Below are 11,561 nucleotides of genomic sequence, written 5' to 3' on the forward strand. Positions count from 1 at the left end.
GATCACTAATAAGCTGCTGTTTTGATTTCAATGGCATCTTGTATTTGTAAATTTGAATTAAAAAATTATAAACAAGTATTAGTGAAGAAATTAAAGTATCTGTACAAAATTCCAGTTGAAACATGTTTTCAACGAAAGAAAGAGAATTTTTCTGTTCACAAAGTGGAGATATTTAATCATACCTACTGTGTAACTTAATTGCATGTAAATATGCAAAGTAGTTCTTAAATTCCGCCACCAACGGAGGATTGAAATACAATACAAGAGGGCGCTGTAGTGCTGTCTATTCATCTAGAGCCTAATTCTAGAATGGGATCATATCTGTATTGGCCTTGTTAAGGACCAGTCAGTTGTTCCAACAGAAAGAAAGGCAGTCGGATGATTGGTAGGGGAAACTTCGCCCTGATTTTGACGTTAGATTTGGAAGTACAGTATTGGTAAGCTATTCCCCACCTCCCTTTATTTCTTTACTTCTGTCCAAAGTATAACATTGATGTAAGCTATTCCTTCCTTCATTTTAAGCTACCAGTGACATCTAGTGATACAAGAAAACGTCTTTTACCAAACAAAAATCGGTAAACTTCCACTCAAAGAAGAAAGAAAACGAGACACACTTCTTTCCCAATGCTAACTTTTATTACTCTCTTTGTGATACAGATGGCAGATTTCAAGCCAATATACATACTCTAACAATAGCTTCCATGGTTCCTATAACTTTGATGTCGTCACAACAAACGTTAAAACTTCCAAGATGTCTTTACTTTTCAAGTTAAACCCTTTGCACTCCAACTATATTGCCCGTACTATTAGCAGCTTACATAGGAATTTTCTAACCCATCACCAAACCTCCCCAGTTATATACGTGTTGATTAAAACACTGTCTCCGTCGACTTATTAACGTATGCCGAGTATCTCCACTTCACACAGGGTCAAGACAGTGTTGCCACCAGCAAGGTGGATGGACACATATTGACCTTGTAAGGCATTTGGACAGTCGCAGGTGACCTCAATTGTTTCACTGTCAACTGTCGTTCGCGAAAGAGGACTTCCACAGAGGGCGTTCTTTCTGAAAACGCGATTATTGCCGACTCTAATTTCAGCATTTTCCAATCTCCATGCTGTAAAAGAAACATACAAAAGAATAAGACAGTAGTCATATTCGTCTTGTTTTTTCATTGGTGGTCCATTTTTATCCAACCACTATCAATCATGCATCAAAATCAAATACCTTTTAATTCATAGGGACAAAACGTGGATGGAACTTCATTTGTATTCACACTTTTTCAATCATGAAGGTACGTACATGCTACACTTTGTGTTAACTGAATTTAAGCCTTTCATTCATAGAATAAAGTGTGGATACAGGACCCACTGCAACTGATAAGTATTAAACATGCATCATGTTATAACATTGCCATCACCCATATTGAGCTCTAGTCCTTGAGGCCACTCGTTTTCATTTTTTGAATACTATATATTAAATACCTTCTCCAAATAGTGTTCGACGTTTTGAGGAGGTATGTCCTGCCCAGCATGCAATGAATTTGGTACATATCTATATATTTCACCAAAATGCATCATGTAAAAAGATGAACTTACAGCAACAATCCATACGGTTGGTGATGATAATCTTATAAATATCCATCGTCTTGCCAAGATCAGCCAACCACCATGGTTCAAACTCAGAGGCAGTCTGGGTACATGACTTGCCAGCAATGTTACTGTTCTTGTTACCATCAATAGCTTTCTCAGCCTTCAAACCTCTCTTGGTAGAGCTCTGAGACACCGTGGCGCTGCTCGCCAGATTAACCACGTTGTTAGGGATTTCACATCCTGCTTCTGGCCATGATAGAGCTTCGACTTCACAGAGGGTAAGCATATTGGTTCTTTCAGAGAGTTGTATACTGATGTAACGTCCAGTTAGGGGCTCTTCGCAACCGCAGTCAACATTAACAGTTTCCTTCTTAACAGTTCTTCCTTTCAGTGGTTTGCCACCACACATCGGGTTGTCTCTAGGGTTTGGACTGTCACCCACACGGATTTCAGCATATTTCAGCCGGAACACTTTAGAACAGAAAATATATATACAGAGCTGCTCAAACCTTTTCAGACGTTTTATTGCTTTATACAGTTTACAGAAGTTATACCGTTCCATCTAAGGAAGCATATGGCAAGTTTATGCGTCAGAACAATTGTCACTAATATGTCATATGGCAAATAATTGCAAAATATTGATTGATGGTTTACGTATGGCATGTCGACGAAACCAATGAAATTGGCCAGCACATGAACTCTTATCTGGTATCACTTTGATATATATATATATGATAGATAATTGAACACAAAGCTATACTTACTGCAGCAATCAAAACGGTTGGTTATCACAACTTGGTAGATGGGGCGTGATTTCCCAAGGTCCAGTTTAAACCAGGGTTCGTACTCCTTATTAGTCATTGAGCACGAGTTACCAGTTCTAAAGTTACTGTCTTTGTTACCATCAATTGCCCGTGTAGCTTTTCTACCCCTCTTTGTTGAACTCTGTTCAACAGATGTTTCAGAAGTGATGATGTTGACCAACCCATCAGGTAAAATACATGCTGAAGAAAATTAAATTGAGATTTTATGTAAAGTATCTATTACAAATGTAAAAACTTAGGTAATTTTCAATTTGGTTAATGGCTGGGGTCAGGAGAGACCTTAAGGGTAGGATTTTTATGTATGTTGAAATCTTATCTTCAAACAACAGTTGGTTCTATTTCCATGGTCATAATATCTTACACCCAAAAAAAAAAAAAAAAAATATGTAGCACTTACGTTCGACAGTAGTGGTCGCTGGTTCAAGAGTAGGTGTGACATATTTCAATGTAGTCCAGTCAGTTACAGGTGTGGTTTTACCAGCAGCAAATACAGCCACTTCACAAAGAGTAAGCGATTCTTTCTTTTTAGCTAATTGTACACTGACGTAACGTCCCTTAACCGGATTTCCACATGCGCAGATGATGTCGATAGTCTCCAGTTTTGCTTGTAATCTATCCACCTTAACACCGCAGACTGCATTATCCTTAATATTTTTACTGTCACCAACTCGCACTTCAGCATTCACTAGTTTTTGACCTGATAACACAAGTTGTGCGAAAGGAGTGTCACGTTTGATACCTCACAAGTAGTATTATTAGAATACAATCTTGTAAAGACACCATACATACATACATACATACATACATACATACATACATACATACATACATACATACATACATACGTACGTACCACAACAGTCTTGCCTATTTGTGATGACACCATACATACGTACCACAACAGTCTTGCCTATTTGTGATGACATCATACATACGTACTACAGAAGTGTTGCCTATTTGTGATGACATCATACATACGTACTACAACAGTCTTGCCTATTTGTGATGACATCATACATACGTACTGCAGCAGTCTTGTCTATTTGTGGTGACATCATACATACGTACTACAGCAGTCTTGCCTATTTGTGATGACATCATACATACATACTGCAGCAGTCTTGCCTATTTGTGATGACACAATACTTACCACAGCAATCTTGCCTATTTGTGATGGTAACCTTGTAAACATCTCGACTTGATCCGAGGTCAACCTTCCACCAGGGTCCAGATTCAACATTAGTTTTAGAGCAAGATTTCTTCTTATAGTCACTATTGTTGTCACCGTCAACAGCTCTGTCTGCTACTGCTTTACCCTGAGTAGAGCTCTGTGTAGCAACAGCTCCGGTGGCAGCATTAGAAAGACCATCAGGAACAGAGCATTCTGGGAAAGAATAAACCAAAAGGATTAGAGCACCAACCGACATCAATAACAGTGTAATAACTTCTAAGTTTTATCCTAAAGATTCTTAATTAAACAGCTATAGCTGTTGATGAAGCTACAGTAACTAGAACTTTGAACTCTTGCATATAAGTATCTAGTGTATAACTAACTTCACATATTCAGTGATTTTAAGAAGATTTTATTGAATTTAAGGTTTTGATTAAGTTGGAAGGAAAGAATTGAATGTTAAAGGGCATTTTTAGAATGACAGATTAGAAAGTTAAGAAACAGCTTTCTAATAAAGTGTGACCGATACACAAGAATAAATTAAACCCGACTTCACTAAATTGAAAACAATGAAAACAATATCAAAACTAATTACAACGTCCTTGAAATCAAGTCTGAGCAGTATGTTTATTTTTTTCTGGTACACATCTATGAAAAATGGCGACATTATTACACACCTGGTGCTGGTGTTGGCGCTGGTGTTGTTAGAGGTGTCGGAGTCGTTACTCCATCTGTAAAAGAAACATATTTTAATCGATATACAGATAACACCCGCACATTTACTTTAAGTTTTGCTTTTTTCCCTAAAATTCCATTGTCTAAGTTTGGACAGTGCCAAGTAAATGTTGACAATATCACAATTTCTTTAACATAAATGCTACTTTGAAATTCTTAATCTATACGGTCTCATAAAACACATATTTTCCAGATATCCTAAGTGAAAATATAAATGAGCAAAACCCAAAGTAAATGTGCGGGTACCGGTGTTCCTGAGATAAAGTCTTGTTTCAACTTCATATTTATTTACTAGTGATATGTGACTGTGCTAAGTTTGCTTCAGAGTAAGGGGTTGATAATATATGATGATGTGATGTGACGTGAGGTGATATAATATGATATATAATGTGATGTGATGTGATGTGATGTGATGTGATATATGATATGATATATGCATAGATAAAAAAATAAGTTGTCTGGTTTACTATTCAATAAACATATATTTTTTCGTAATTATACCATCAAAGTTTGCTTCTTCGACCATGAAAATCTTATGTGAAAGGTCATAAACAAAGTGAAGTGTGGCTATTACACTTTTTTGAAAGAAATTCTACAAATAAGGTCGACAAGAATGTAGTCAATTCGTCATCAAGCTTGTGGTTTCTTATTAAGAAGTGTCCATTCCTTTTACCCATATAAGTGATGAAGTAAACAGTGGTCAGTCACAACATGGATTGTGCAGTACTGTATTACATACCTCCTCCCATTGCGCATTTCTTCATGACTTGTTTTACCTCATCTTCAGTCAGTTCTCTGTCATACACAGACATACATGTGATCATGCCCTTGAAATATCTATTGTCGGTCCAAATTGTTCCCATACGTGCTCCAGAGTTGGTTTTCAACTCAAACTTGCCGATGTCAAGGCTATTAACCACTTTACCATCCTTCCAGAGCTTTTGTATTCCTGTATTATAGTTGTAGGACGAACCAATGAAATTCCATTCATTTTGCTTCACAGCATTTGCGGTAAGATAACTAGGACCCGTTCCGGTTCGGCCCCACATGTGAGAAAAGAGTTCTTGTCCTGGGACATGAATCTGCCACAGATTTACACCTAGTGGCCCAAATATGAAGATGGGGCCATCTGGCCCGGTTGGATATATGTACGCCAGTAGCGTAATGGAATATTGTGTGTCGTAGGATCCATCATTCGGGAATTCAATGAAAGAGTTCATATCCCCATTAAATACATAGGCACCTTTACGAGTGCCCTCAGCATTTGGTTCCAACCGAACATTACTTGGTACACCATCGTTGCCATTACCAGATATATCTTTAAGGTGGTGTTGACTGTTCAAAGGCCAATTTGCAACTGCCTTTGGGATGCCTGACGCTGGTTTCGTTGGAGGTTTTGTAACTTTGTCGCCACCTTTAAAAGAAATGTATTTTGATTAATATACAAGTTAGATGCCGCTCTGATATGGCAGATCACAGTATGTTTTAATATTCAATATAACACTTTTACAGAAATAAAATTGTGTATGCCCAGGCATTGACGTTCATAAAGCTCTTGTGTCATTACGTACCTTGTCCTAAGGGACCTTTCTCCATGATTTGACGCATCTCGTCTTCCGTAAGTTCTCTGTCGTACACAGACATACTTGTGATCATGCCCTTGAAATATCTATTGTCGGTCCAAATTGCTCCCATACGTGCTCCAGAGTTGGTTTTCAACTCAAACTTGCCGATGTCAAGGCTATTAACCACTTTACCATCCTTCCAGAGCTTTTGTATTCCTGTATTATAGTTGTAGGACGAACCAATGAAATTCCATTCATTTTGCTTCACAGCATTTGCGGTAAGATAACGAGGATCCGTTCCGGTTCGGCCCCACATGTGAGAAAAGAGTTCTTGTCCTGGGACATGAATCTGCCACAGATTTACACCTAGTGGCCCAAATATGAAGATGGGGCCATCTGGCCCGGTTGGATATATGTACGCCAGTAGCGTAATGGAATATTGTGTGTCGTAGGATCCATCATTCGGGAATTCAATGAAAGAGTTTATATCCCCATTAAATACATAGGCACCTTTACGAGTGCCCTCAGCATTTGGTTCCAAACGAACATTACTTGGTACACCATCGTTGCCATTACCAGATATATCTTTAAGGTGGTGCTGACTGTTCAAAGGCCAATATGCTACTGGCTTTGGAATACCTCCTGAAATGGTAATTTATAAAATTTGTAACCTGGAAACAAATTTATAAATTTAGGGAAGGAGCTGAATTTACGCCCGTTGGAGGCGGGGGAACGTGTGAAGAAATTTTTTCTTCAAACAGTTGTATTCAGTTTCGTTCCTCTCAGTAACCAAGAACTTTCGTACCCCCCCCCCCCCCGTCCCTCTGCCGAATGTTGGGCATGTTAGATGTTTAATAAAAATCCACCATACAATTATTAAGTGAAAAAATACACTTTAAGACAACAAATTACCAAACGTACACTGAAAACAGAAAAACAATAATAAGTTATTCATTTAAGAAAATATTTATCAATTGAAATTATAGTTCATATTGTCTTTCATCACTAAGTGTAGAAAATAAATGTCAAAGGAAAATGTTTGCCTATCTGTTGTGGATGGAGCTATACTAAGGAATGACCCACGTCCGTCCGTCTGACCACGAACAATCGTGTCTCAGACGCCATGATTCAAGTACACCTGGTATACATACATGTCTATCAATTTACGTAGTTTATGTTAACCCGATGTTAATCTGTAAAAGCTGGAAGCCAGGAATTCAATCCCATATTCTTGAATTGCTGTTATGAGCGGATCCACAAGGATTACACAGGACTATTCTATATTTCAGGTACAACTTTTTCTATACCTGTGCCTGACAACTATATTGTATCAGCGTATGCACAGACAGTCGAATGAAAATAATACACCTTGCTTGGTTATAACTTAACTAGTTTTAGATCAAAGAAACAAACATACCATTTTAGTAATTTAAAAAACCAAACCTTCCTGACCCTACAATCCTACTTATATCTCATGAAATAGAATCCCAATTGACATGCGCGATTTTCGATGAATACTACCAATTTCACTAAAACAGACAAAAGTCTTTTATTTTAGTATGGGAAAACATTGTCTCTTACAACTATACTTAAATAAATCAAGGTATCACAGTTTCTGCAATTTTTTACGAATGCACATCATTTACTATTTTGCTACCATATGTTATCTTACAGTATGGAAAAGTTGTCTGATATATATCTCACGAAACACTTAAGATGTACGTAAAAAACGATAACCGAGAGAAATATACGATTGAAGATAATATTTTGACCTTTAAATAATGTAAGATTTCATACCTTTGACTACGGAGGTAAAACAAACCAAGACCAGGATGCACAGTCCATATCTTCTCGTACCCTCTGCCATTGTCATGAACAAAAATAATCGAAGTGATGAAATCTTAGTCTCGTTGGAATGGTTTAAATACTTTCAGTGCAAGGTTCATTATTCAAATGAAGTGCAATTATGCCCTGCAGCTGGATAAAACATCAACTTTTTTTTAGAAACAACACCAGTTACATCGTTAGGGTATATTCATTCATTCCAAGGATGCAATGAGTTTGTTTGAAGATTAACAAGCGGTACTAATTAAATATATGTTATCAGAAATTAGCCAGAATCAACCTGAATGCACCTCGTTAAGCTTAAGTTTGATATAAAAAATTATGTGCACCAGATGTAACTGGAACCATTTTGTTAGATATAGTGACTAAACCGTAATATCATACATCCTACACCCTCCACTCACCTGTGGAATGTATCCCATCAAATTGACTTTTGGGTTTTACATCTAAAATAGGACAATTTCAAAAACCCAGTTCAGATAGCGGAATAGTGTAGCGATAGCAGTTCTCATGTCTACAGGTAGGCTACACCTTAAAATGAGCACGTGCACCCTAAAGAATTGTGCTTTCAATTTAATAGTATGCAACTTATTTATTGGTAACATGTACAGTGGCTAATTATCAGTATTCAGTGAATATTCCCGGAAAAAGTGCAACTCGCATGAAAGTATAATGAGGAAGAGCTAACTGGTTATCATAATATATATAGACTTATATATATGATAACGGCAACTGTCTATCAACCAACGTAATATACAGGGCACAAGTCACACCAGATAACAACCGTGACAAAATTATACTTTGGGCCAGGGCCGGCCTGCTTTGAACAGCGATTCTCAAACCACGAACACACATTTACTCATAAGAAGCTACAGTACAGCACATAGCTCTCCAAACAATACAAGTTTGGAATTTGAAGGAAAGAAACCAGCCATATATATGTAATATCAAGTGGGATATCATCACCCAAGCGGCTGTTTATACAAGTGATCGAGACGAAACGTTGTAATCTCTTGGAAACTATGCATAATCAATGCTGAAAAGAGTATGCTACAAAACAAAAAATCCGAGCTGGTCTCGAAATGTCGCCATGAAGGCAAATACCATTCTCGCAAACCAGAGTTATTATTTCTACCATAGACTGTCGACAGTAGCTCGCGCCTTGTTTTCCGACGTCTTATCTAAACTCCGATCCGGCGCAACACTACTCATGATAATCGCAATTCTGATATCGAGGCCCTTGATATCAGTATGCGATTATAGTCGTATTGCGCCGGATCGGAACGCGGCAACGACTTATAAGTTTAGATAAAACGTAGGGAAAAAAGGCGCAATCGACTGTCGACAGTCTATTTCTACCACTACATTTCAAAATGTGTTTTCTTTCCCCGTAAGGAATAGTTTAGTCCGACCATGTTGTTACGCAATACATATACCCTCCACCAACGTGCATATGTATCGACATTGTGACAATCCCAATTTAGTCGTCTGAAGATCGTACTACCCCTTCTTTTTTAGCAAATGAGCAAATTGGGCAACTGCTGAGCTCGTGGAGGTTGAATTTTCAAATTCCAAGATTCGAATCATTCGATCTCGCGCGACAAGACAGAGAAGTAAATTATACGACCGTTGGGGGCGCTATTCAATCGGTACACTCCACAGCAGCAGTGTCACCCTGATTCTATTTGTATTCCAGCGCGATTCGATCGAGTTAAATATATGTATTTCTCTGCATATTATAATTATATATTAATTAGCGATTCAAGATACTGAATATAGTGATAAACAAGAACTTGACGGAACTTGTTGATGTTGTCTATATTCACGGCGTTATTCAATATTGTTATAGACACCAGAATTGTTGCCTCAAGCCCTTGATCGGAGCTCGGAGGAATTATACTGACAGGAGAAACAGCCAAGCCACTTCAAAAGTTTGATCACGGCCGCCGCCGTTGACCTTAGCGATTAAGCGAGGCAAGGCGACGATTTTAGTCTTAGATAAAACGTAGCAAAAAAGGCACGAACGACTGTCGACAGTCTACGTGAAACTCTGAGTAACGACTTATTACATCCTTATTCTTTTGAATTAAGTCTATAATGTTCTGTTACTAATATTTACATCTGGCACTGTTCTCTCCAGCGAGACATTCCTATTCATATATTATATATGGGGTAGACCATTCGATATCCTGGGGGGGGGGGGGGCTTGGAAGATTGGTGGCGAGTCATTATTTTTTTTCCCACCTGCTTGCCTGAGAATTTTTTTTCTCCTTCACCTCTGCTGGCAACTTTTTTTTCTTTGCTGCTTTGAGATATCAGGATTTTTTTTTACGTCAACGTTGACACCTACTTCTGTTGCCACAATTTTCTGTTTGGTTTCGCACAGGGTAATAAAGAGAGTAAAAAGATGCTGTTCTATCACACACAGATTTTATTTAGAAAACTACATATTTCATACATGTTTGATTATCAATTAAATAAACATCATTGACAGTTTTTATGCCATGGTATGATGACACGCTGAAAATACAAATCGGAAACTTGATTGGTAAGTTCAAACATTCAGATAGACCGGTCAGTTTCTCCAGCTTGGGGGAAGGGGGGGGGGGGTGTCAGTATTTTTTTCCATTGAGCCGACAAAAAGTCACTGACCCCCGTGAATAAAGTTTCATAGCATCTGACAGTAAGTGAGAGGGAAGAGCTTTTGAGACTGGGATATGTCTAACTCTTGTGTGAGTGTGTGTGAATGGGGGGGGGGGGGTTCTAGGGGATCTCCCCCAAGAAGCCCTGGAGGATTTTTACTTCTAAAGGCGATGTTTAGGCTATTCACAGACACTTTCAGAAAATAATTTACAAACTTTACAAGACAGCTCTAACATGTAAAAAGCAACTACATGACGTTGAAACATTTTTGAAATAAGGTTTCATAGCATCTTGACAGTAAGAGGTGGAGGAAAGAACTTTGATTTGAGACTGGAACATGTCTACCTCTTATGGGGGGGGGGGGTTCTAGGGGGTCTCCCCCTCGAAGGCCTGGGGGCTTTTTACTTCTAAAGGCAATGTTTAGGCTATTCACAGACACTTTCAGACAATAATTTGCAAGCTTTACAAGGCAGCTCTAACAATTGCAAAAACCACTACACATGGGTGTCCTAGGGGGTCTCCCCTAGAAGCTTTTGAATTTTTTTTACCAATTTTGGTGAATCTTATTGTTGATTTAACGAATGAGTGGCCTCTGGGATGATGGAGTCCAAGGGGTCCCCCCCGGGCAGATCTACAGTTATTTGTTTCTATTTAGGCAATTTTTAGGTTATTCATAGCCTCTGAGATATATATTGCCAAGCTTCGAAAAGCTAAAGTAAATATAACTTTTAAAATAAATTTTCCATGTTATAAAAGTTGGCCTGTAACATTGGTATAGGGGCATTGATATTGCATGTATAGTAAAGTTACTGATGTGTTAGAGCACTTTAGGAGGTCATACCTAGTGTACAGTAGAAACTTGAATTTGAGTTGTGGTGTCGATACATGTAGTGGCCGAAATAGGAAGTATATTTATTCCTTCTGACAAATTCATACTGAAGAGACTAGAACAATTTAGATTAAGTTCTTCTTGCCGTGTTTTTTTTTCTAGTATTAATTTGAGTGTTTTCTTTCAGTAAAACGTTTTGCTCCTTTATACGTACGTACAGAGTGCGTGCATAGGTGGATATTAACGTTTGCTAATTTGGAAATAGTACATGTTTATTATAACAATCACGAGTAAATAATTTAGAAATGATGATAGTAAAGTAATTAACGTGTAATAAGCCATTCTATGCCACTAAT

At 38.0% G+C, this 11,561-nt stretch overlaps 1 protein-coding gene across 1 annotated transcript; it reads right to left on the reverse strand.

The window, feature by feature from the left end:
* Nucleotides 1-802: 802 nt before the first annotated feature.
* On the reverse strand, nucleotides 803-7,755 carry LOC144451024 (uncharacterized). The gene is made up of 9 exons (XM_078141783.1): nucleotides 7,686-7,755; nucleotides 5,895-6,530; nucleotides 5,063-5,737; nucleotides 4,266-4,319; nucleotides 3,568-3,801; nucleotides 2,815-3,114; nucleotides 2,358-2,597; nucleotides 1,600-2,064; nucleotides 803-1,118 (listed from the first exon to the last, which is right to left on the reverse strand). Exons 1-9 carry the CDS (start codon nucleotides 7,753-7,755, stop codon nucleotides 895-897), a joined length of 2,898 nt encoding a protein of 965 aa, XP_077997909.1. The 3' UTR covers nucleotides 803-894.
* Between the last annotated feature and the right edge of the window lie 3,806 nt (nucleotides 7,756-11,561).

The sequence above is a fragment of the Glandiceps talaboti genome, chromosome 20 (genome assembly GCF_964340395.1).
Source record: "Glandiceps talaboti chromosome 20, keGlaTala1.1, whole genome shotgun sequence".
Taxonomy (NCBI): domain Eukaryota; kingdom Metazoa; phylum Hemichordata; class Enteropneusta; family Spengelidae; genus Glandiceps; species Glandiceps talaboti.

What these genes read in the sequence shown, in the direction of transcription:
- LOC144451024 (XM_078141783.1), bottom strand. Translation starts at nt 7,755, where the DNA reads ATGGCAGAGGGTACGAGAAGATATGGACTGTGCATCCTGGTCTTGGTT. An exon ending in AAATAGGCAAGATTGCTGTG is followed by an intron (nt 3,115 to 3,567) that starts GTAAGTATTGTG and finishes TTGTGTTATCAG; the next exon opens with GTCAAAAACTAGTGAATGCT. An exon ending in AGCGACCACTACTGTCGAAC is followed by an intron (nt 2,598 to 2,814) that starts GTAAGTGCTACA and finishes AATTTTCTTCAG; the next exon opens with CATGTATTTTACCTGATGGG.